The sequence below is a fragment of the Canariomyces notabilis genome (genome assembly GCF_033297395.1).
Source record: "Canariomyces notabilis strain CBS 508.74 unplaced genomic scaffold N656scaffold_20, whole genome shotgun sequence".
NCBI lineage: Eukaryota > Fungi > Ascomycota > Sordariomycetes > Sordariales > Chaetomiaceae > Canariomyces > Canariomyces notabilis.
This window is the reverse complement of record NW_027041842.1, coordinates 90,840-113,030: the sequence shown is the minus strand read 5'-3', so window position 1 is coordinate 113,030 and position 22,191 is coordinate 90,840. Positions and strand designations below refer to the sequence as shown.

General features: G+C 54.9%; 8 protein-coding genes across 8 annotated transcripts; 4 read left to right on the top strand and 4 right to left on the bottom strand.

Annotated features, from left to right (window-relative positions):
* Positions 1-2,086: 2,086 nt before the first annotated feature.
* On the bottom strand, positions 2,087-3,744 carry N656DRAFT_285094 (uncharacterized protein). The gene is made up of 3 exons (XM_064809121.1): positions 3,706-3,744; positions 3,529-3,641; positions 2,087-3,449 (listed from the first exon to the last, which is right to left on the bottom strand). The coding sequence occupies exons 2-3, from the start codon at positions 3,580-3,582 to the stop codon at positions 2,118-2,120; spliced, it is 1,386 nt and encodes a 461-aa protein (XP_064667802.1). The 5' UTR covers positions 3,583-3,641; positions 3,706-3,744; the 3' UTR covers positions 2,087-2,117.
* A 1,022-nt stretch (positions 3,745-4,766) lies between these two features.
* N656DRAFT_285003 (kinase-like protein) lies at positions 4,767-7,545 on the top strand. Its single transcript, XM_064809120.1, has 4 exons — positions 4,767-5,673; positions 5,745-6,242; positions 6,297-6,773; positions 6,826-7,545. Exons 1-4 carry the CDS (start codon positions 5,036-5,038, stop codon positions 7,127-7,129), a joined length of 1,917 nt encoding a protein of 638 aa, XP_064667801.1. The 5' UTR covers positions 4,767-5,035; the 3' UTR covers positions 7,130-7,545.
* Positions 7,546-8,140: 595 nt separating this feature from the next.
* N656DRAFT_713988 (uncharacterized protein) lies at positions 8,141-8,884 on the bottom strand (the record flags this gene model as incomplete). The annotated part of the gene is made up of 1 exon (XM_064811933.1): positions 8,141-8,884. The coding sequence occupies one exon, from the start codon at positions 8,882-8,884 to the stop codon at positions 8,141-8,143; it is 744 nt and encodes a 247-aa protein (XP_064667800.1).
* Positions 8,885-9,574: 690 nt separating this feature from the next.
* N656DRAFT_714087 (CoA-transferase family III) lies at positions 9,575-11,132 on the top strand (the record flags this gene model as incomplete). The annotated part of the gene is made up of 5 exons (XM_064811940.1): positions 9,575-9,742; positions 9,801-9,832; positions 9,885-10,011; positions 10,068-10,572; positions 10,627-11,132. The coding sequence occupies 5 exons, from the start codon at positions 9,575-9,577 to the stop codon at positions 11,130-11,132; spliced, it is 1,338 nt and encodes a 445-aa protein (XP_064667799.1).
* A 286-nt stretch (positions 11,133-11,418) lies between these two features.
* N656DRAFT_714337 (uncharacterized protein) lies at positions 11,419-13,200 on the top strand (the record flags this gene model as incomplete). The annotated part of the gene is made up of 3 exons (XM_064811961.1): positions 11,419-12,534; positions 12,589-12,889; positions 12,977-13,200. The coding sequence occupies 3 exons, from the start codon at positions 11,419-11,421 to the stop codon at positions 13,198-13,200; spliced, it is 1,641 nt and encodes a 546-aa protein (XP_064667798.1).
* Positions 13,201-14,520: 1,320 nt separating this feature from the next.
* Positions 14,521-15,436, top strand: N656DRAFT_714092 (uncharacterized protein; the record flags this gene model as incomplete). The annotated part of the gene is made up of 3 exons (XM_064811941.1): positions 14,521-14,873; positions 14,953-15,102; positions 15,202-15,436. The coding sequence occupies 3 exons, from the start codon at positions 14,521-14,523 to the stop codon at positions 15,434-15,436; spliced, it is 738 nt and encodes a 245-aa protein (XP_064667797.1).
* A 433-nt stretch (positions 15,437-15,869) lies between these two features.
* On the bottom strand, positions 15,870-16,925 carry N656DRAFT_781861 (uncharacterized protein). Its single transcript, XM_064815658.1, has 2 exons — positions 16,498-16,925; positions 15,870-16,432 (listed from the first exon to the last, which is right to left on the bottom strand). Exons 1-2 carry the CDS (start codon positions 16,600-16,602, stop codon positions 16,022-16,024), a joined length of 516 nt encoding a protein of 171 aa, XP_064667796.1. The 5' UTR covers positions 16,603-16,925; the 3' UTR covers positions 15,870-16,021.
* A 306-nt stretch (positions 16,926-17,231) lies between these two features.
* Positions 17,232-21,863, bottom strand: N656DRAFT_714278 (NAD(P)-binding protein; the record flags this gene model as incomplete). The annotated part of the gene is made up of 2 exons (XM_064811954.1): positions 17,232-18,254; positions 21,819-21,863. Coding segments are annotated over 2 exons (1,068 nt in total), but the record flags the coding sequence as incomplete, so codon positions are not given.
* Between the last annotated feature and the right edge of the window lie 328 nt (positions 21,864-22,191).

Genomic DNA, 22,191 nt, shown 5'->3' with positions numbered 1-22,191 from the left:
GGGAAAGCCGACCCTCTTCTCCCGCTTCGTAGCCGACAACCCCCGCATTAGCTGACGGTCTCCGAATGGGGGTTGAGGCGCAGCGCGGTAACCACACGTCAACTTGCAAGACGCTGATGATGAACAAGGTGCGGAGCGGCAGTCTGGTTTATCCGCTGTGAAAAATAAGGCGGACCTGGGATGGTACCGTTTCACCGCATGGCTCCGCATGTCTGACTGACATGAAAATACAACAACCCCATGGTCTCTGTCACTAAAAGTATCTCATCACAACTACTCTTGGATAGTTAGTCCAGACGTCAAAGGGCCTGATCCGAACACTCTAAATCGCATGTTCAGTAACCTTTCTTGTTCTTCGCTTCATGTTGTCGCGGGATACGAGGCTAGAGTCCGCCTTGTGATTCGGCCACGCAACAAGCGGTCGGTGAGAGTCATGGGATTGGTTCGTTGATGCCCCTTTGCGGCAGTGCCCGAACTGCCAAGACCCAGCCCAGCGGCGCCGGACTTACAACCCTGCGATGTCACATGCTGCAACACGGCACTTGGTTACAAGGTTGAGCTGAAGCGTTGTTCTAGATACGGATGATAACCGGTATGTAAATATATCAACAACCAACTCCGCTCTGGAACAGGGCAGGTTGCCGTTGGAGTTGGCTTCAATACCTACCTTAGTACCTATTGTTGAGTAACTCGAGTGAACTGACTGAAGTCAGTGAACTCCAGCTTCATTCTCCTTGTCTCCCAAGATGAGCACATCACGAGACTCACCCCCTCCTCAGAAATGTCCTTCTGGGTTTCATCCTACAATGCTAAGATTTGAGGGGTATCCCGTCACTCTCAGTGGCGCCGCATCTTCATCACACAATGAAGAAGGAATGGGACGGTTCACCTACAAACCAACAGCCTCAAGGCCATGGAAGGGGTGCCGTCTCTGATCGCAGTTCATGCTGTCTCTAGACCGCCTTCTCGGCTGCCTGTTGTTGCTCTCGTATAATTTTACTGAAGAGTAACGTCTCAAGCTCTCGTGATGGGCGGTTCGGCTTCATATATCATGTCAGTGAAAACAACTTACGACGTTACAGCTTCCGTATACCTGAGGTCAAGTTCGTAAGATAGAGCGGCGGAGATTCCATCCGATCTTCACACCCCAAGGTATACAATCAAGTTCCAGCACTGCTCCTGCCAAGTTAGCCCTCACCACGGAGATGCGTCGTGGCCGAGTGGTATTAGCGGGCGCTCTCTTGCTAAACCTTCTAATCAGAAATCGTTCCTGCACGGTTTCGTAGGGACCGGGAGGCCGGGTGTTCGATTCCCAGTCTATGTCTAAACTGTTGGAGGGGGTCTTTCAGACCTTCAACTGGGAGTAGTAGAAGACCCTAGCCACGTCTCGGCCTGAGCTTTATGCCATTTTTTCGACTGGATCACTGGAGTTTGATTTCTTTTTCTTTCTACTCTTTGTATTCCACTCGGTTACAAGTGTGTGAGAACATATCCCAGACAAGCAAGAATAGAATCATGACATAGTATTATAATACCTTGCAGACATGGCCCGTTGATACATCTAGTAGGTGTACTTGTAAGGGAAATGTCTCCCAACCAGACATCAACCAAACAACTGCAGGAAAGACAGCAAGGGAAGAGGGATATTCTTTTAGACTCTCACTCGGCCATTGGGGTTTCCCTGCAAGAAGCGTCTAGAGCGAAGAGCAGGCGGTGATGTATACATAAGAGCAGTAAGGTATTGTACCTCTGTCTTGACGGTTATCCCAAGTGCAGTGAAACCGCGTTGGCTGCCGAACAGCCTCTGATCACCGTAACCCGGGTGTACAGACACTCCTTACCCACTTGAACCACATGGGCTCGCCCAGCTTGGAGTATGCAACACCGTTAGCTGTGATAGGTGAGTTCTATTATCCTGTCGCTGTTAACGCCCCGATGCTCAACCTTCCTCGCCTAAAAACCTATCCTTTCAATCGTAATATACAAGCCGCAACACTTTCGAGATATGACAACTCGACGCGTCATATACCCCAGCCATTAGATTGTACAGTATAAACACGTATGATACACTCCTCCGCGATGGTTTGACCGGACGCCTCTCCTGACAGTAATTGCGGTCAGTCAACACCGCTGTCATCCAGAGGCGTCAGCTTCTTCTTCTCAAAAGCTTTCTTCACCCCCCAGCGATAGAACTGGCGCAAATGGCCCTTGATCCAGCCCTCGATCTCTTCCTCGGGCACAGCAATCCGGCTGGCCCGGTCCTCCTCCTCGGGCGACAGCTGGAAGCGGCGCATGCGGGTAGCAATGCGCGGGTCCATGACGATGGGTTTCGCAAGAATTCTCTCCTGGATCTCCGCGGCATTGGCGTTGTGTTCCTTGGAGTCCTCCTTCCAAACCGTCTTGATCCAGTCCTTCTCTTCCCACTCAAGCTCCTTTTGCTGCTCGTATTGAGGCTGATCTGTGGTGGGGTTGCCAGAATTGGCATCCGGGGCGAGATGCCGGAACTCGCGGTACGTGCACAGGCACACAGCGGCAACCTCGCGCCCGATCTCGTCGGCAAGCTTGCGGCGGTTGAAGAAGCGGTACATGCGTATAGGCGTGTTGAGGAAGCCGAGAAGATGAGGCTCTCTGATAGGAGCGGCGGGCGCCAGCTCATTCGGTACGCTAGGAGGGAGGAATGATGTCGGGTAGTCGGCCGTGGTGTTGTGCGGTTTTGGTTGTGGTGGCCGCTTAGGCTTCTTCTCCTCCTCTGCCGGCTTTTCCTCTGCGGGCTTCTCCTCGGCGGGCTTGCCTTCTGAGGGGGCGTCCTGAGTGGTTGATGTGGGGAGCGGCACCGGCTCTGGCTCCGAAGGTGCGGCAAGGGGCCCTAGCCAGCCCTCGTGCAGACCCCTGATGTACTCCTTCCATGTATGCCTGCCAATAACAATGTCGCCCCGGACGCCGTCATAGTCGGTAATCCCTTGAGATTTGCGGAAAGCCTCGACAATTTCGTCCTTCGTAGGTTCCTTGTCTGGGGCGGGCTCGCCGTTGTTCTCCTCCTTGCGGCGTATCCGGCGCACACGCTCGGCCACGTAGGCGCGCACATCGCCCTCCCGTCTGCCTTGCACAAATTCCCAGTCTAAGCCGCTGGCAGCAAGAATCGGCTTGACATACTCGGTGTAATGGTCCTGGGCGATACGGAGGCCGTCACCAGGCGGACTCGAAAGGTAGATGGTCAGCTTGCGCGGCTGATAGAGGGCATTGGGCAGTGGCTCCTTGGCCAGATGTTCGACGGCATGTTGCCACTTCGCAATCGCTCTCTTTTTCTCGCGCTTGTCGTAGATGATTGCAGCTGATATGGCGGCCGAGACGGTCCAGAATATCATCCAATTCCGAGAGGGAAGCTTGCGGGGGAGGGCGGGGAGGCCGAGCATGCGCAGGGCTGGGTTGCGGGAAGGTGCCTTCGCGGCCTGAACAGAACAACATATTGTCAGCCAATTGCGAAGGGCACAAGAATAAGAGCAACACAAAGGGCATTATTTGTCATACAGCGTCGGCTGCCGGCGATGGTGTTTTTTGCGCCGGGGGTGTGGGATCAGCCATAGCGACGGTGCTTCTGACGGAATTCTTGTTGAGCTTTCTGCGAGGCAGATCAAACAGTACTACCAGCACATTAGAGCCTTTTGGGCCTCGATTGAGGCTTGCAGGTTTCTCTGGCAGGCCTACCGGCTTGGCCACTTTCGATATACAGTGTGCCCGTGTTGCTCCCCGTTGTGGTGAATTCCTCCCCGATCACACACGCAATGACTTCACACAGCGAGCGCAGCTCAAAATTCCCGTCGTCGTTGCTTATCGCGATAAGATCATGTGCACGGGCCAACAGTAGCTGGCGGTGATACTTTGTACTTGTACAATGATGTTGGAACTGCTGCTGGACGGAAGTGCTCAGGTTTGTTACCTGAGTCTTTACTCAAACATCCAGTCTCGATACTTGCTATGTGTATAACTAACAAAGTAGTTACCTATACATCAGAACGCCACGAAGTAGAGTTTACAGTATTTTGTAGAAATAAGTCGATAGTACAAAAGTACCCGAAGTACCTCCGTACCCCCGTACGGAGTAGATAAGGTATATGCATGTTGTATCCGTAACTTTGTAGGCTACACTGCACTGCAAGCTACCTAGGTATATACAGGCTCAATGTGAGATTTGTTTACCCTATTGGACCAAGAGCACAAATTCACAACTTCGAGAAAGAAACACTCAAATAAGGGGTTGGGGCAATATTGTTTCGAAAACCCGGGTAGTGAACCCCTGAATTCTGAACTCCACTCTTCTGCAATACCACGGCGCCTTCCAGCTGCATGTTTGCAAAGAACCGTTCCAACTTCCCACACACAGCGACACCAAATGGACAGCTTGAGGAGGCCAACGCCAGACCGACTGTAGTGGACCTTGGAGCTTCCATCCGATCCAACTTCTTTGGACCACCTAGCGAACGTTACTGGCTCCAGCATGTCGATGCATCTTCACTAGCCTCTAACGTTACCCCTCTTTCTAGACCTGTTGTTTCGCCTATCATTTGAAACAAACACTTTTGTGGTGGCATCTCGTCTCTGGCAACTTCCATTCGAGCTTCAATTCTTCGAGTCTCTGGGCAGTCGCCAGTTTCTACCACCATCACCATCACCTGTCCGAGCTGTCCTCCATCACCAGGCACCGCAATCCTAACATTAGCCATCGCGTGTCCTCCAGGGGTCTGTACATACCTGCCCCACCTCCAACGAGGCGGGTCGCGATTCCAAGCCTTGGTTCCGCTTAGAGCAATACGCCACGGGGCTCAACCTCCCTCAGATCCTTGTCCCGGGAGAAGCAAAGGCCCCCTTCAATCTGTGGCCCCTTTTACCTAGTGTAACGTCCTGCGCGACACCGACCGCCCAAGAGTTCGACGGTGCATAAGTGACAACTGGGTCTGTCTGTGAAAGTCCGCAACACACAAGGTAGAACGGTGAATCGTTGTGTGCGTCAGGGACAACACAGCAACGCGCCGTCAAGATGGACAACCAAGGCAATCGTCTGTACTTGAACTTTGGGACCAACAACGACCGACTGGCTGCGGCCGATCGCACATATCCCACCACGCCGTCAACCTTCCCGCAGCCCGTCTTCCAAGGCCAGCCATCAGCCCAGGCTGGCGGTGGCCAGCAGGCACAGGCATACCAGCAGCAGCAGGGTTACGCGCAATCGAACTACTTCCAGCAAAACCAGTACGCTCCTCAATACTCCTCGCAGCTCGCCGCCCAGGCCGACTACGGTGGTGCTGGCCAAGGTTACGGCCAGGCCCGCTCGACTACTCCCGGCACCAGCAATGACCCCAACACCGGGCTCGCCCACCAGTTTTCCCATCAGAACCTTGGCGGTGCTGGCAGAGCGTCCCCTTATGGCACGCGGGGCACCTCCCCCGGCCAGCGTCCCCGGACAGCGGGCGCGCAGGGACAGCAACCTGGCTATGGAAGCTACTTGAACGCGCCGCCAATGCCCAATACGAACCCTCAAGGGGAATTCGCCCCGGCACCTGAGCGGAACCCCGATAAATATGGCCCGAATGCGAACAACAACCAGAAGAAATGTTCTCAACTGGCCTCAGACTTCTTCAAGGACAGTGTCAAGCGGGCCCGTGAGCGCAATCAGAGGTGAGCAAACTTACTCTACCGTCGCTACGGGATGTTGCATGCTGGGGATACTGACAAGATCGACTGTGTAGACAGAGTGAGATGGAGCAAAAACTGGCCGAGACCACAGACCCTCGCCGACGTGAATCGATCTGGGCGACTGGAGGCAGAAGGGAAGGCTCTTACCTGCGTTTCCTCCGGACCAAGGACAAGCCGGAGAATTACAATACCATCAAGATCATCGGCAAGGGCGCCTTCGGCGAGGTCAAGCTGGTGCAGAAGAAGACAGACGGGAAAGTCTACGCGATGAAGTCGCTGATCAAGACGGAAATGTTCAAGAAGGACCAGCTTGCCCATGTCCGCGCCGAGCGTGATATCTTGGCCGAGTCTGACAGTCCCTGGGTGGTCAAGCTGTACACGACATTCCAGGATGCCAACTTTCTCTACATGCTCATGGAGTTCTTGCCCGGCGGAGACCTCATGACCATGCTGATCAAGTACGAGATCTTTTCGGAGGATATTACCCGGTTCTACATCGCCGAGATTGTGTTGGCCATTGAGGCGGTCCATAAGTTGGGCTTTATACACAGGTGAGTGCAGCCCCAAGCCACAGTGCATCGTAATCGGGGTTAACGAAATGGCAGAGACATCAAGCCGGACAATATCCTTCTCGACCGGGGTGGCCACGTCAAGTTGACTGACTTTGGTCTCTCGACTGGCTTCCACAAACTGCACGACAACAACTACTATCAGCAACTCCTCCAGGGAAAGTCCAGCAAGCCGCGCGATAACCGGAACTCGATCGCCATCGACCAGATCAACTTGACCGTCAGTAACCGCGCCCAAATCAACGACTGGAGGCGCTCGAGGAGACTGATGGCCTATTCGACCGTGGGGACTCCCGACTATATCGCACCCGAGATCTTCACCGGACATGGATACTCGTTCGACTGTGACTGGTGGTCGCTGGGAACGATCATGTTCGAGTGCTTGGTCGGCTGGCCGCCTTTCTGTGCCGAGGACAGCCACGACACTTACCGCAAGATTGTCAACTGGAGGCAATCCCTCTACTTTCCCGATGATATCCAGCTCGGAGTTGAAGCCGAGAACCTGATCCGGAGGTAAGAGCCCATTCACTTGGTATCTCATTCCTTTGCTCACGCGTGTTTTCAGCCTCATTTGCAACTCAGAGAACCGCCTTGGACGTGGCGGAGCACATGAGATCAAGGGTCATGCTTTCTTCAGGGGAGTCGAATTTGACAGCCTGCGGCGAATCCGGGCGCCCTTCGAGCCGCGCCTCACATCCAATATCGACACGACGTATTTCCCCACGGATGAAATTGACCAGACAGATAACGCCACTCTTCTCAAGGCTGCGCAGGCTGCTAGAAACGCCAACCCCCAGGAGGAGAGTCCAGAGATGAGCCTCCCGTTCATCGGGTATACGTTCAAGCGGTTCGACAACAACTTCCGGTAAACTTGCAGCAATTTCACCCTCTCGTCCGGCCCGGCGAGCTTTTTACCGGGTTGATATTCTCTTCCTTGTTCAAAGTACTAGCCTTACTTGCCTGGTTCGCCGTTGTGAGGTCTTACGTATTTTCCACTTGTTCGCTGCGAAATAGTCTATGCATAAGCGAGCATTCACCCTGGCCTAAGGGAGCGGGATTCGGGAAAGAGATGTAATAGAGGGTGGACGATGTGAGATGTCGATAGGCTGGATAGATGGTTAGTGCTGCATGAGAAGGAAAAGAGTGGTATCGAATAGCCCCTGTCGTGCAAGGTGAAGAGCGAGGCCGCACCAAAACCACGCAACTTGTTGCCCTGGCTGTGGCAAGCAACAGCTGGGATGCTTGGGAGCATTAGGGGCTTGCTGAGAACTGAAACCGTCAAGGATTAGAGGTAAAGTAATGCACTGGATGCCCAGCTAGGAAATTGTCAAAATAGGATTTATATTCGCCGAATGAGCACGACCGCTACCTAGCTAGTTGTACACAACGCATTCTTTTTGTCTCCGGCGGCAATATTGCTCAACAGTGAGCTGCTCGTCTGCAGGAGGAGCCATCAAGTTTGAATATTGTGCCGCTATTCGACTGTTAGCCCCTGAGAAAGCGGAATCCCTTCATATATGCAGTCTTACAACAGAGGCAACAGAGGCAAAGTGACCTGTGCGTGTTTTTTGACCCTTCGCCCCTGGGTGACCAGGCGGCTCCAAGTGTATAGCCGCTAGAGCTATCAACGATGGAGGGCCTGCACGTCATGTGCGGGACAGAGGCGGCTTTGCGGGAGCGGGTCGAGCTTGAACGGCGATATGTGTGTTGAGGGGTATCTTGCACTTTCCACAGCTTGGTCCTTGCCATTCTCACTCCCAGCCTCCGCGCCCTCCGAGCATAGTACACCCTCATCCCAAAGAGCACCTGCATATCGTTACAGACGCTATACCACTGATACCTCTCCCATCCTTCTCATCCCCGCAGAGCAGAGAGACAGATCACCGCCTACCCGTCAGCCCCGGCGCGGCATTAAACCTCTCCTCACGCTCCGTCATAAACATAATCTGAATCCAATACTCCTTCGCATCCGGATCCCAAAACTCAAACTGCCTGTCCTCCCTCTTATCAAGCTCCCGCGCCGGAATCTTAAACCCGCACGTCTCGTACGGCTCGGCCGCCACCAGCAAATACTGAAAATTCCGATCGGGCTCCTCCACGCGCTGCGAAAACGCGCTCATCACCTGCCATTTCGGCGTCACCCCCGTGCTGATGTCCGGGTACTGCAGCTGAAACAACAACCCCTGCTGCCGTGTGATCGGATCGCGAACCTTGGTAATCTTGTACCCCGGCCGTCCAATCTTGACTACATTCTTCCTTGGCCCACCTACTCCCAAACCAAGCGCAGCAAACCCCGCGCCGACGACGCCCACGGGCAGGCCCGTGTTGGGGTCGACCTCGCCTTTGCCCTCTTTTTGTTCGCGGGCGGCGCGACGCGCGAGGTTGGTTTGGTGCTTCTTGCCTTGGGTGTGGGCGAGGTAGGAACCGTCGTTTTGGTGGACGGTGAGGCAGAGGCGGCATTCGAAGGAGCCGAGGTGGTTCTTGAAGATGTAGGGGTCTTTGTCCAGGTCGATTTGCTCGAGGGCGAGCTTACGCAGGCGCTCGCGGCGGTCGGCGTTGGTCGCGCTGTGCGAGGCGACGCCGCCGCCGCCGAATTTGGAGCCGGCGCGGTTTTGGTAGTCCATTGCGGGTAAGGGTAAGCCTTTCTAGTTCTTTTCGGGTGGTTGTGGGAGGGAGTTGCGAAGCGTGCGATTAGCTGGGAGTTGGAAGGTCGCGATGTTGATGTATTGGTATGGAGATGAATGTGATTAACCTGGAAGTCGGTCCTGCCTGGAAAGGGCAGGCGGCCCCAAAAGACAAGGCTGGCAAAAGTTATGCTGTCAATGCTGCCAGCTGCTGGACAGGTGGTATTCACTGCGGTTGCACAGTACCTACAGTATCTCTGCGCATCCCAGGACTTCCAGGTTCAACCCCTTTGAGCTCATAAATCTCCAGCAATGTGTCAACTGGTTGCAAGCCAGCCCAGAAGGACTTCTCACTTCTTGGAAAAAAAATGGAACCCTGTGAGGGTTGGGTTTCCAGGGATCTTGCGCCATGGGATGTCACCTCATTGGGGACGAGATGGCGCCGTGAGCGGCTTGGAATGCCGGTGGAAACAGCGAATCCACAGCGTCCATATCAGTTTCCCCAGCGCTAAACTCACCGGAACAGTGGGACTCTCAGTGGCTGTTTCCGGTTGCGGGGGCCAATACCACTCAAACTCGGCCGAATCCAAGGCTTCCAAGCAGTGGCAGCTAACCTCGGATGTCATTCTTTGAGGGTTCAATGAACTGTGATGTTTACTTTGTACCTCCATGATGAGCCAGACGCTGAGGATGCCTCGCCTGCCTTGCCAGGGACTCCAATTCGCACGGGCAAAACGCCCGAGACGGCCCATACCACCATGCCACCGACAATTCACTGGCTCGGCTGCTCCGTCAGCTCTGGGGTCGCTTCCGCTTGAGGGATACCGGGTGCTGGACATGACCCGGGTGCTTGCCGGGGTAAGAAGAGCCGAAAATGCCACTGAACCGCCTAGAGGGGGCTGACATCCCTTCCCAGCCTTACTGTACGCAAATCCTAGGGGATCTTGGGTATGTCATCGCAAGCTAGAACGAAGGCAAGTTCTGATTGATGGCTGTTAAGCGCAGAGGTGATCAAGATAGAGCACCCCACACGGGGTGATGACACGCGTGCTTGGGGACCGCCGTATGCGACTTACAAGCCTGGTTCTGCCCACGAAGGCCCCGGCGAGTCAGCATACTTTCTTGCGGTATGCCGGGGAGCAAAGCGATAGAGGACAGGAGCAGGTGTTGACCAGTGTCCTAGGCTAATCGCAACAAGAAGTCGCTGGCACTATCGTTCCAGGATCCGGCTGGAGTTGAGATCCTCCATAAACTGGCCGCCAAATGCGACATCTTGGTTGAGAATTACATTCCCGGTTCTCTCAAGAAATACGGCCTCGACTTCGAAACGATCCACAAGATCAACCCAGCGCTCATCTATGCATCAATAACCGGCTACGGCCAAACCGGGCCATACTCACAGCGCCCGGGCTACGACGTTATGGTCGAGGCCGAGTTTGGCCTGATGCACATCACGGGTTGCAGAGACGGACCCCCGGTCAAGGTAGGTGTCGCCGTGACCGATCTGACGACAGGTCTATACACGAGCAACAGCATCATGGCAGCGTTGCTCGCCCGCGCAAAGACCGGCAAAGGCCAGCACATTGACGCTGCGCTGAGCGACTGCCAGACGGTCACGCTGGCCAACATTGCCAGCAGTTGCCTGATCAGCGGCGAGAGAGACACTGGTCGGTGGGGGACGGCTCATCGTAAGTGTCGGGATCCCCTAGGAACTGTGTAGGGCCTCGCTCAACAGCATGCAGCCTCCATCGTTCCCTACAGGTCCTTCAAAACCAAGGATGGCGATATTCTGTTTGGCGGAGGAAACGATCGTCTTTTTGGCATTCTTTGCGACGGGCTGAGACGGCCAGAATGGAAGGAGGATCCAAAGTACAAGGTCAACTCATCTAGGGTGGCGCACCGCGATGAACTCGAGGCCGAGATCGAAAAGATAACCACGACCAAAACGACACAGGAATGGCTCGACATTTTCGAGGGCAAGGGAATGCCGTATGCGGCGGTCAATGATATCCTCGGGACGCTAACACACGAGCACACTAAAGCAAGGGACATGGTTGTCGAGGTAGAACACCCGGAGTGCGGACCCATAAAGCTCCTGAATACGCCCATCAAGTACTCGGAGAGCCGGCCCAGCATCCGAAGCCCGCCGCCGACGCTGGGTGAGCACACAGATGAGATCCTCCGAGAGCATCTCGGTATGGAGGAGGGCCTAATACAGGGATTGCGAGAAAAGGGCGTTGTTAGATAGCGCTGCCCACATTCAGGGGCTCTATAACATCGTGCGGGTTAGGGTTGCTCACGTGAGTATCACGTGAACTTTCGCACAACCGAACCTCACGCCATGCTCATTTCCCGTCATCTCGCTGTGATCTAGGAATCTAAGAAGAATCCTGTACCTACCCGGCGCCACTCGCTCAAACTATCAGTCAAACAGCTGTGGATCAGACGAATAGCCCATTTACAATCACCAAATCAGGGGCGCAGTTTGGATCCAATTGTGATCTCAAGTTTCGACTCTACCGCTTAGCCAAGTCATGGCAAGTGAAGAACCCAGAAAAGATGCCGTCGATAAGGTCGAGGCTAGGCCTACACCGAGCCCAGCTACGCCGGCAGGCCCTGTTCCGGGGACAGCACATTCTCCATCGGTTTCGTTCGCGCCAACTCGCCCCTTATACATTCCGCAGTTCACCGCAGCCACCCAGATGATTCTCAAGAGGATGAAAGGGGAGCCCAGCAGTCTCAGTGCCGCCCTCTCTCAGGCCTCAAGCTCGCCCGCCGTCACCGCGAGCATCCCCTCGGCGACCTACGAAGATGTCAAGCGGCGACTGGTCATGGGCATGAACATGTCCACGCAGATGACCATCCAGATGCCCAGTACGGCCCCGGTCCGGTCCACATCATCTACCGTACCAGCACCGACAGCACCGAAACCGACGGCTCCAAAACCAGGAAGCGCCACGGCTGGCATGAGCGCCATTCGGAAGGTCACTGCCGGACTGACCGGCTTGCCAAAGCACGCACCTGCCAAACCCGCCGCTTCCAAGGTCTCTGCATCCTCAGAGACCAAACCTACCAAGAAACTAAAGCAATCCATCGCGCCCCGAAGCGCGGGCGGGAAGCGCAAACGAACCAAAGGGCACGCCTCGGACGACGACGACGACGACGACGACGACGACGACGACGAAGAGGACAGCGACATGAGCAGCACCTCGGGCCTGTCTTCGCCGACTGACGCAAACGAAAACCCAGCCATCACCACCACACCGTCCTCGAGCACGGCGCTTCTGCTAGCCGTGACCAAGTCCGGCCGACAGGTCCTGAAGCCCGCGGCGTACAACCCGGCCGCCATGGACGCTTACGGTGGCAGCAGGAGAAAGGGGGCCGGTAATAAGCGCACGGCGGAGCAAGCGCTCTGCAAAAAGTGCACGCGCATGCACAGCCCTGCGAGCAACCAGATTGTGTTTTGTGACGGGTGCAATGATGGTTGGCATCAGCTGTGTCATGATCCGTGGATTGAGAGCGATACGGTGCGGGATCAGACTAAAGGGTGGTTTTGTGCGGGGTGTTTGTCGGCGAAGAACTTGAAGAGGGAACGGCAGGGTTCGGGTTCGGGGTTTAAGAGGCAGAGGGTTGAAACCGTGACGTCGCAGGTGGTGGGTTCGGCTTCGTCAGTCGGTGGTGGTGGTGGTGGTGGAGGAGGTAAGACTGCGGGCAGAGAGAGCTGGGCATCCAGAACCGTCCAGCAGAAGCGGGCCTACCTGTCGACGCTGCCGCAGCAGGAGTTGGTTGGGCTGCTGATGGCGTGCTTGGAGCTGCACCCGGACTTGCCCATCTTCCCGGCTTCTTCTTCATCTTCATCATCCTCCGATGGCGTGCCGGGCACCACGCCGCGCTCGCTCTTTGCTGGGACGACGACTGAAGGGCTGTTCCCCCGCGCCGAGGCACATCCCACGGGCCAGATCAACTTTGTACGCAAGGTCGCTGCTGCTGCTGCTACGACGAATGGTAGCAGGCAGGCTGCGGCGGGCAAGGGGGGGCGGTCTGGGAATGGGAACGGGAATGGGAATGGAGTTGCTAGCGGCGGGCTGAAAGGCAAGGAGGGGAGTCAGGATAGAATCGGTGGAGGTGAGGATGATGACGAGTTTGACCCGCTCGCGCCGCTGTGGCCGAAGCCCGGCATGGGCCTGCACATGCGCCTGCCGGCGGATACTGAGGACGGGGAGAGGTTGGTGGATGATAATGATTATGAGGCTTTTAGTGTTATTGTGTATGATGAGAAGGGGAGGAAGGTGGAGGAGAATGGGATGAAGGTTTGAGCTCTGCCTTTGCGAATGTGAGGTGGGCGGGTGTTGGGTATGGGGTCTGCTCGCGTGGTGTAAGCCTGTATACAGGTGGTGTCAAGCTGCACAGTGGGTTCCCCATGGTGGTACATGATGCTGGTATTTCCTGTGATTTGTTATGGCACTTCCTTTCATCATTGTGATTCTGTTTGTTTGCCTTGATTTACGCGATCCGCTGACCCTTGACGGGACCTTCCAAACCGCAGAGGCACATGATGATCGATGGCGTTCCGCTTGGGGGTGAGTCCATACACACAGTCACACCATGGACTCGCAGCGGCTCAGATATCACAAGTTGGGTGATATCAGACAGGTCCAAGATCTTGATAACATCTACGATTTTGCCAGATCCCTTCAAGTTCTTACAGTGGAACCCTTCCCGCAGGGCACAAGTACCTGCGTTGAGTTTGACTGTGTAAACCACCTTGGAGTTAATGTTTGTATCATAGGTACTCACAGCAGTACTAGCCAGACTTTTCTCACAACTTAAAGCCGAGTTCGAGGACTGGAGTTGATCAAGAGACAACTTTGCTGGTACAAAGCCTTGCGCCGGCTCACTCGGATGGGGGCGAAATGCCGATTTTGGGGGCCGTTTGGCCCCCGCAAAGCTCCTTTTTGCTGCAGACTGCAGTGGTTTATTGACTGGATCTGAAGAAGACACGCAAAGGAACGGCCCTCAGGCAATCTGACTGGACGGTGAGTAGGACATGAGGGTTTCACAGCGTGAAGATAACATGAAGTAGGACGGAGGTTGAGTTGACAGAGTGAAGGTGGAAGGGTTGCCCCTGACCCCTGTTTGGTCCAGGGTCGTGATCCTGAGCTGTGCACCCGTGGCACAATACAGACACCAAGTTCAACTATTAGGATCTAGGAGGAGTATAAGTTGCCCCTTGCAACCCCGCGGCGCTCGAAGGATTGTTTTCGTCCATGTTCAGCCCGATTGGGATACAAGAGGGTAAGGTACTCGGATCCAGCAACATTATGCCAACATAGTACTAGTGCCAGTGCTAGCTGGTGGTTAAGCCGCAAGGACGAGATACACCGCTTCCTGCACGGCCAACTAGTATTTGGTATCATCAGTTTGTCTATCTCACCTCTCAGTTGCGACATGACACAATGGGAACATCAACCCCCGTCGATGCTAGTTCCCATTCCCACCCCACCCCATCAACACCACAACCCCAAATCCAAGTAGTCGAGATCCCGCCGCCGCCGCCGGCAGAGTCTGAACCTCGAGACCAGGTATCCTTCGCCAAAGAAGACACCAACATCATAATAGCACCCGGGGCGCCCAACATGAACCTGAAAGCTCGCCCAGTTTCAGATCCGATTCCGAACGGGGCGGTTCAAGTTCCCAAGCCTGCGGAAACGGACCCGGACCCGGTGTGGGGCCTCCCAGCCGGGCTGCCAATTCGGCGGCTGAACGACGAGAATCTGGTCATCTTCCGTCGCGCGGTGGGTATCAACAGTACCCTAGCTGGATCGACAGACCCGGAGTCCTTGGAGGAGGGACGAAAAAAGGCCGTGGGCATCTACGCGGCTGCGCTGAGGGCGCAGAGGCGCAAGAAGTTGATGTACCGGCTTATTGGGTTTCTGATTTATGTGTGCCATTTTGCGCAGATTATTATTGGGGCTTCACTGACGGCTTTGTGTGTTCCGAGTCTTGTTTAATCCTCGTGTGTCTTCTTCTAGGTAGTATGTTCTTGAGCTGATACTGTGCTTGGATAGGGGGCCGAGTGCAGGCGACCATGTGATCGCCATCACACTCCTCGGTGCCATCAACACTGTTGTTGCCGGCGTGCTGGCCTTGATCAAGGGTCAGGGCCTGCCAGACCGGCTGTACCATGACCAGGCAGAGTATCGCAAACTTCAAGACTGGTATGCCAATCCCAGTATCCGATCGTCATCTAGAGGCTCAAAGGATAAGAGTGCTAGTAGTTACTTGTTGGGCACTGACGTGGGTTTCAAACTGAACAGGATCGAACAAACCGAAGCCTTGCTCGCCGTCGGCGTCATTGGGCGAAACAGAAAAGAGGTCGGCCTGTTGGTGCAGGTTGCTTTCAAGAAGTACAACGCTGCCAAGGAGTGCGAAGAAAGCAACACCCCTGAGAACTACTATGTTCGTCAACCCGATGGGGACTCGCCAGATAGAGACTCGCGGAGTCCATCTCAGGCCGGACATCGGCGGCGGTCATCCAGCGATGATGATTGATGTCATGGATGTCAACATACAGAATCCTGGGTCGATGTGTTGCTGAGATGTTGGCATCGAGTTAGAGGAAGAAACAGTCGGGACGTGGTGAACTTGACTTGGTAACCACTCGCGCTCTTGTGCTGCAGCTTAATTGGTATATGGAAATGATTTTGAAGATATCCTGGTTGACAATGAGAATGACTGTTTTGAGCGAGAGTTTCGCCGCAGACGGGAATCATAGATAGATAGATGTATCCTCAACTCTCAAGTGACCAACCGAGAAGGTCATAGGCACCTGTCGGCGATGACTATGTCCTGGTTGGGTGTTAGCATATTCCCTCTACACTTAGATGGCTGTAAGTCTCAGGCTGTGCTTCTATGGTGAATAATTTAAAAGGTTGAGACTTGAAGCGTAACATCTCCAGGAGTGATAGAGATCATTTCAATTCGAGCGGTCTCGGGCACGCCGGAAGCCCCAAGACCTGGCGACAAGACTTATCTCATGATCATTTTTATTGTGGCAAGCACATCTCTTCACTTTACACTGCCCTCTGGACAACTCAGACTGTAGTGCTGGCCCTTCATCGTCACGAACACTCCATGTTACTCCTCAGTCCTCTTCCCTCTCGCCATAAACCCCAACTGCTCCCCATCCGTGACCCCCTTAATCTCATTCCTGCACCACCCATGCTCCCCACCGCCATTCGCCAGGGCCAGCCCGAAGCCCTCCTTGGGGACTTCCTTCCCGTCGGCGCCCTCGCCAAACAGGTAGAGCGGGTCGACGGTGCCAATGGTAAACGACACGCGGTCCCTGCCGTCTTTGCCCTTCCAGTAGATGAAGGATCCACAGTTGCCACAAAAGACACGCTCAGCCTCGGGACTGGCTTCAAACCGCTTGAGCGTGGCCGTGGACGGGCTCGTCCACTGGAAGGCGCTGAAGGGGGTGACTGTTTGGTGCATAAAGAAGAGCGAGCCGGTTTGCTTGCGGCATTGCGTGCATTGGCATGTGCTGCACTGTGAGAGGCAGAAGGGGGTTAGATAGGATGTGGAAAAGGGGGAGTCAGGGGTAGCTAGCATACGGCGGTTTCGAAGTCGTGGTCGGGGGGAAAGTCGACTCGGTAGCGCAGCGCGTTGCAGACGCAGCCGCCGGTGATGAACTTTGGCGTGGGAAACGGGGGAGCCATGGTCAACCGGTACTACTACTAGTCGTTGTTCTTTATGTGTCTGGGGTTGCTGTGCTGAGGGTTGATAGTGCTGTTGACTGGTGGACTAAATAAAAGAGCTACCGAATTGTGAAGCAAGAAGAGGGGAGAACATAAAAGCCAGAAATTACCGTGCCTTAAGGGCACCCATATCGGTTTAAGTTCATTGGAGCTACCCTGCGTCAAGTTAGCCCGTACTTTTACATCATGAACCTTCCCGTGTGTCATGTACCTCACACCTGGCTCTGGCTTCCTCGATGAAGGCAGGCTGCTAAGGTATCACTGGCGTTGTGTGAATTTGTGGGGTAATCTTGGCATTCGTCAGGCCTACAGGGGACAGAGCGCCCTGTCGTCAACAACCACACCTCTTGGCAACAACGATACGAGAGCCCGGCAACGAAGGAAAGGCGCGCCCATTTGAAGTTCTGAACTCCGGTTTTGAGCTTCTCTTCCTCAATCAGTAACGTTACACGCAGCCCAGGTTTCACGCCTCCAAGTTCAGTCGCCATGGTTGTGCATTCTCTTCCAGATGGGCTCGGAAAGAAGCGGTGCAAACAAGAATTCTCCGCCAACGCCCACCTTGAAACCGCCCAAAGTCAAACAGCTGCTGGTCAAGCACCCGACGTCTCCTCAACATCCTTATACCTCTCCCTATGATGCTTCTCCCTCAACGCGTCTCTCTCCTCACCCGTGAACAGCCCATCACCACTCTTCTCACCCAACTTCCCCTTGGCCACATAATTCTCCCTCAACCACGCCAACACCGACTCACTCCCCAACCCCGGCTTCCTCTCCAAATTATGCTGCTCAACCTGCGCAACCGTATCCAACCCCACCTCATCCATCCTCTCACACGGCCCCTTCTCGGCATGAAAAAAATCCCGAAACAGTGCGTCCACATCCGCAGGCTTGGCCACCCCCTCCGCCAGCACCGCGAGCGTCTCCCTTTTACACGCAGCCCAGATCCGGTTAAACACAAACCCTCTCGACTGCACATCCCTCGGCACCGTCACGGGCGTGAACCCCACGCGACGCATCTGTGATGCCAGAAACGGGAAGATCGCCCCCGCCGTCTCGCCGCTCGACATGAGCTCCACCATGCGGTTGCGCGGCGGGATGAAGTAGTGCGTATTCAGCAACCGCTCCGGATGCGCAAGCGGGCCCTCGGCCGCCATTTCCGCCGTCGTTAAGCTGCTGCTGTTGGACGCGAGCACGCAGTCCGAGGGCAGCGAGCGCTCCAGGAGTGCAAGCACCGAGGTTTTTAAGGGCAAAGATTCCGGCAGGCACTCGATGGCGTGCCAGGGGGCTTTGGTTAGTTCCTCGGCTGAGAACTTGCCTTCGGCGTTCTTTTCCGTCCTTCCCGATGAGGTGGTCGCCGTGCGCAGGTCGGTTGTCGTGCTCACGTGGCCTGGGTGCGTGCCCCGCTCGGCGCAGTAGGCGCCCAGGTGGTCGGTGATGTACTCGGTTGCGGAGCGCAAAGCGTCGGGCGAGATGTCGTAGATGGTTACGGGCCGCGAGTTGGACGCCCAGACGAGGGCTACGCGCCGCCCGATGTTGCCCGCGCCGACGACCAGCACGGGGCGCTCGTTGAGGCTTTGCTCGGCTGGCGGGTGCCATCTGGGTGGCGGGGCTTTCTTTTCATCGGGGCTGGTGGCAAGGGGAGAGGGTGATACGGTGAAGAGACGTTGCTGGATTACAGGTAGGATTACGGGCTGACGACATGAGACGGGAGGTGTAGGTCGCCATTGTGATTGCCTCGACGCTGTTGCTGTCACTCCATGCCAACGAGGTGAGACTTCAGTACGTAATGCGCGCAGAATGCTAATAATGGGCGCCGAATTCCTCATCCCCGTTGACTTTGTGGCGAATCCCAGAGCGTGTAATGGAGGGGAGCCACCCATTGTGATGTACCTCGATGCTTGATGGCTGATGGGTATAGGGGATACGGAGAATGAGGGCCCCCTTGACTAGATCAAAGGATAAAATTTACTTGTGTGCTTATTCTTTTGACCTGCAAGGAGCGAATGATGGCATTTCGTACTTAATGCCTTGCCATTAGTTTGGTACCGTTTCGTGGTGGCGTGACGATTGTCTGACGATAGCGTCCCCCTTTTGTCCGTTCCCCCGCATCCGATCGACCACCTTTGCATGACCGTTGCTGTGCGTTGGGATAACTTTGTTCCTGGCATTCTGGTGCCTACTATCTTCAAATAAGAGCTAAATAAGAGCAAAAGGTTCTTATAGGGGGGTAAGCTGAGTACTACATAGGTCACCTGGTGTTGTACATTAGGTACTGCTGATCAAGGTATAACTCTCAGTCTGCAGCCAGTCCACCCCTTAGGGCCCTTACACATCTATGTCATTCGTGATATATATAAGAGGGCACGACCGAGACCAGCGCATCATAGTTTTCGCCATCCTGGTCGCCGCGCCTGTCGAGACCGTACTCAACCAAGTTTGCCCGCCCCAAGGCCATCATTTTTAATTCCTTCTGGCTCGGAGAGATGCTCCAATCTGAGAGGGAACGTCGAAACATCAGATCCAGGTCGGCTGCTAGATGGAGGATCTTGAGAGCCTCCTCGAGATACTCGCCCCACCACCTATTATCCGGAATTGGGCTATCTGGCCTGGTGATGACGGGTCCGAATATCGTGGCAACCATCAAGGCATCCCGCTCCGGGTTTGGGCTGCCGTTCAGTCGGTCAAGGAGAGTCGCCATTCGAGCTCGAAGATGGTGAAGCTCGGGCAGAAGGTTGGGCCAGGTTTTGTGAGCGTCCCCTTTGTATGATGGCATCACGGTTAGTTATTAGACGGGGTTCAGTTGTTTCTGGATAAGGTGCAGAGGTACAAACCTATCATAGTTTCAAACGCTTCCCACATGGAAGAACCAGACTGGCCAGCCCAATATGTAGAACCGGGGCTGAATATCAAGTCTTGGAGCCCCTTCCAACACGGATTCTCGATATTCTCCGCGGCAGCCTTCCTCGCAGCAACCGAGGCTTCATCATCATCATTCTCGCCTACAACTATGTGAGGCCCAATGCTCCCTAGGCTTCGGATCCTCTCGAAGCTCCTTGAATTTTGCCTTGATATCCTCGTCAGACACCTCAAACCTGTAGCTGTATGCATGACCCGTCGAGTCAGCAAATGCCCGCTCGGCCACCCGGCTCGCCTTTGCAGTGGCCTCCAATTGTAGACGGAGCAACGAGGGGATCCGTGACCATGCATCGCTGTTGTCGGTGCCATCAAGCTTGCTGATTTCGGACTCGACATGCCGCAGATCCTTTCGCAGTGATTCAACTTTCGCTTGGAGTTTTCGGTACTCTTCGGCGTTGAAGTGCATGTATCTTGTCACCTTGCTTGTTGTCGCAGCATAGAATTTATCTGCGAATAGATCATCGTCCGAATCAGAGATAGCGTCCGGAATTGTAATGGCGTTGAACAATCGTGACTCGATGTCTGGATTAGAACTTTTAGAAGAGGTGCCGGCCACAATCAGACTGTAAAAGACAGGAGACAGCACCCTTTTCTGTTCGAGCTGATCTCAAAGGAATTACTATACTGGATGGGAAACCAGCGATTTCCGCTTGCGGTACTCGGTCTTGCCATTATAAGTCTACACAGCACAAAGCCGGCCGTACCTGCCGAGCCGGCTTTGGCACACGCATCTCCTTTTGTGTACCTATCTGCCCAAGTACCTGTCCTCGAACTCTGTAGTAGAGAGGACGATTTCCGCATACAGAATTTTGCCTGCACTCGGTAACAGCCTGTACATGCCTCATGATCCAGGAGTGGCAATCTGCTTTTCTCTGCAACTCAGTACCTCAGGTTGTTGTCAGAGTGCTTGGCTCAGATCTACATGTACATGGAAGCAGAAAAGGGTGCTTCCCGTGTGATAATTTCTGGAAGGTTGACCTGCTCAGGCTTTCTGAAATTGAAGGCTGTTCTACCCCTACGATACTGTCTGGTTATTCTGGTACTACTATTCCAGTCGCCCTTGTACTGACCAGGAGGTTAATGCGAGCCAGCTGAGCAAACTGCTATACTGGGCACCTTCCCCTGAGCGATTCAGCGAAGGTACTAGTACTGCACTTGCACACCCAGGTTCGATACACATCCCCTGACACTGTTTTCTGATGGGAATGGGTGAAGAGGTCCCTTCAAGCAGTAAAAATGCCAAAGCCCAACAGATAGAAAGACTGATCAAAAGGGAGCGTGTATTTAAGCCTTAGTGAAAATTCAAGCCATTGGATCCTACGCGGCAGCATCAAGCATCTTCATCTGCTGGCTCACCATGGCGCGGCCGACCCAAGACACAGACAAGGAAAAAGGAGCGACGCAATACCAGGACCCCTTCTTGGCCAACCGTGAGACGGTGGACCGCCACGGTTTGCCAAGTCCCGTCTGAGTTGGGAATGCATTCTCTGCCCCCATGCCATTGTTCTCAACCGTGACGATTGCCTCTTCCGGCGTGATGGCCCTTGTGGCCGTGGGCATCTCACTCCCGCCCTCCTCCCGCCCACTCAGGCTCCCCTTGCTCTTTGTGCGCAGGGAGATGGATCTTTTGAGCGAGCCCCTGATCTTTGTGAACACGGCGTAGGACGCGCTCTTGCTCATGGTGCCGAACGATGATTCGCCACCAATACTGCTCTGGCCCGTGCCGGAGGAGTGCAAGCTTCCCGATTGGGAGGTCCGCGGCGCGCTGCTGGCGTCGTCGGAGGATGTAGAGGCCGGCGAGAACTGTGTGTTCTCGTATCTCACAGCAGAAACTTGGATGACATCTTGCCGTTGCGGGTCCAAGTCTGGGAGTTGAGGTACTGGTGGCGGTGTCCCAAAATCAAGTCGAGACAGCGGCCGTGATGGATACACCGACACCGAGCGCCAGTCCGAGTCGTCCTCAGTACCATCTGCTGCTGCCGGGCTCTGGATTTTATTGGCCGTGTCCCATGGCTCGTTGACAGGGTTGGTCGTGACCTCCTGATCCTGGCCGAGGTCAGAAGCGCTATCGAGCGCAAACCGGTTGCGCAGCTTTGCCATTGTGGCTAGATAGGCGAGCGCGGACTGCTGCTGCCGTCGCTCCACGATCTCGGGAGCCGACAGATGATACCCATTGTCATGGAGCAGGCGACGGCGATAGTCGTGGCCGCCGCTCGCCATGATTGGGGCCCTGACATCGATGCTGGTGCCAACACAAGAACATGGGCTGCCAAATCGGGGGGACGTGATGCTGTTGTCGTCGTCGACTTCTCGCGTTGTCAGGCTTCCGCTGGTCCTGGGAGATGACTGGGCGGTGTCGCTCAACGCAGAGTTGCTTCTCTCCTCGAGTATCGCCTCAAGACGATGAAGCATCTCGAGTATGGCACGGAGGACCTCCTGGTCAGCCATCGTCGTTGGTTTAGTGATGGATCTTGAGGTTCGCTCCATGTAGAATCAAAGAGGATTGCTAACACTCATAGTAGCAAGAGGACTTAGAGGAGAAAACCACGAGAGAGATGGACAAGAGTGAGCTTGAAAGGGTCATCAAGGGGTATCCGTTTTTCACCACCATTTCTTCCCAGAGACGAAGGCATA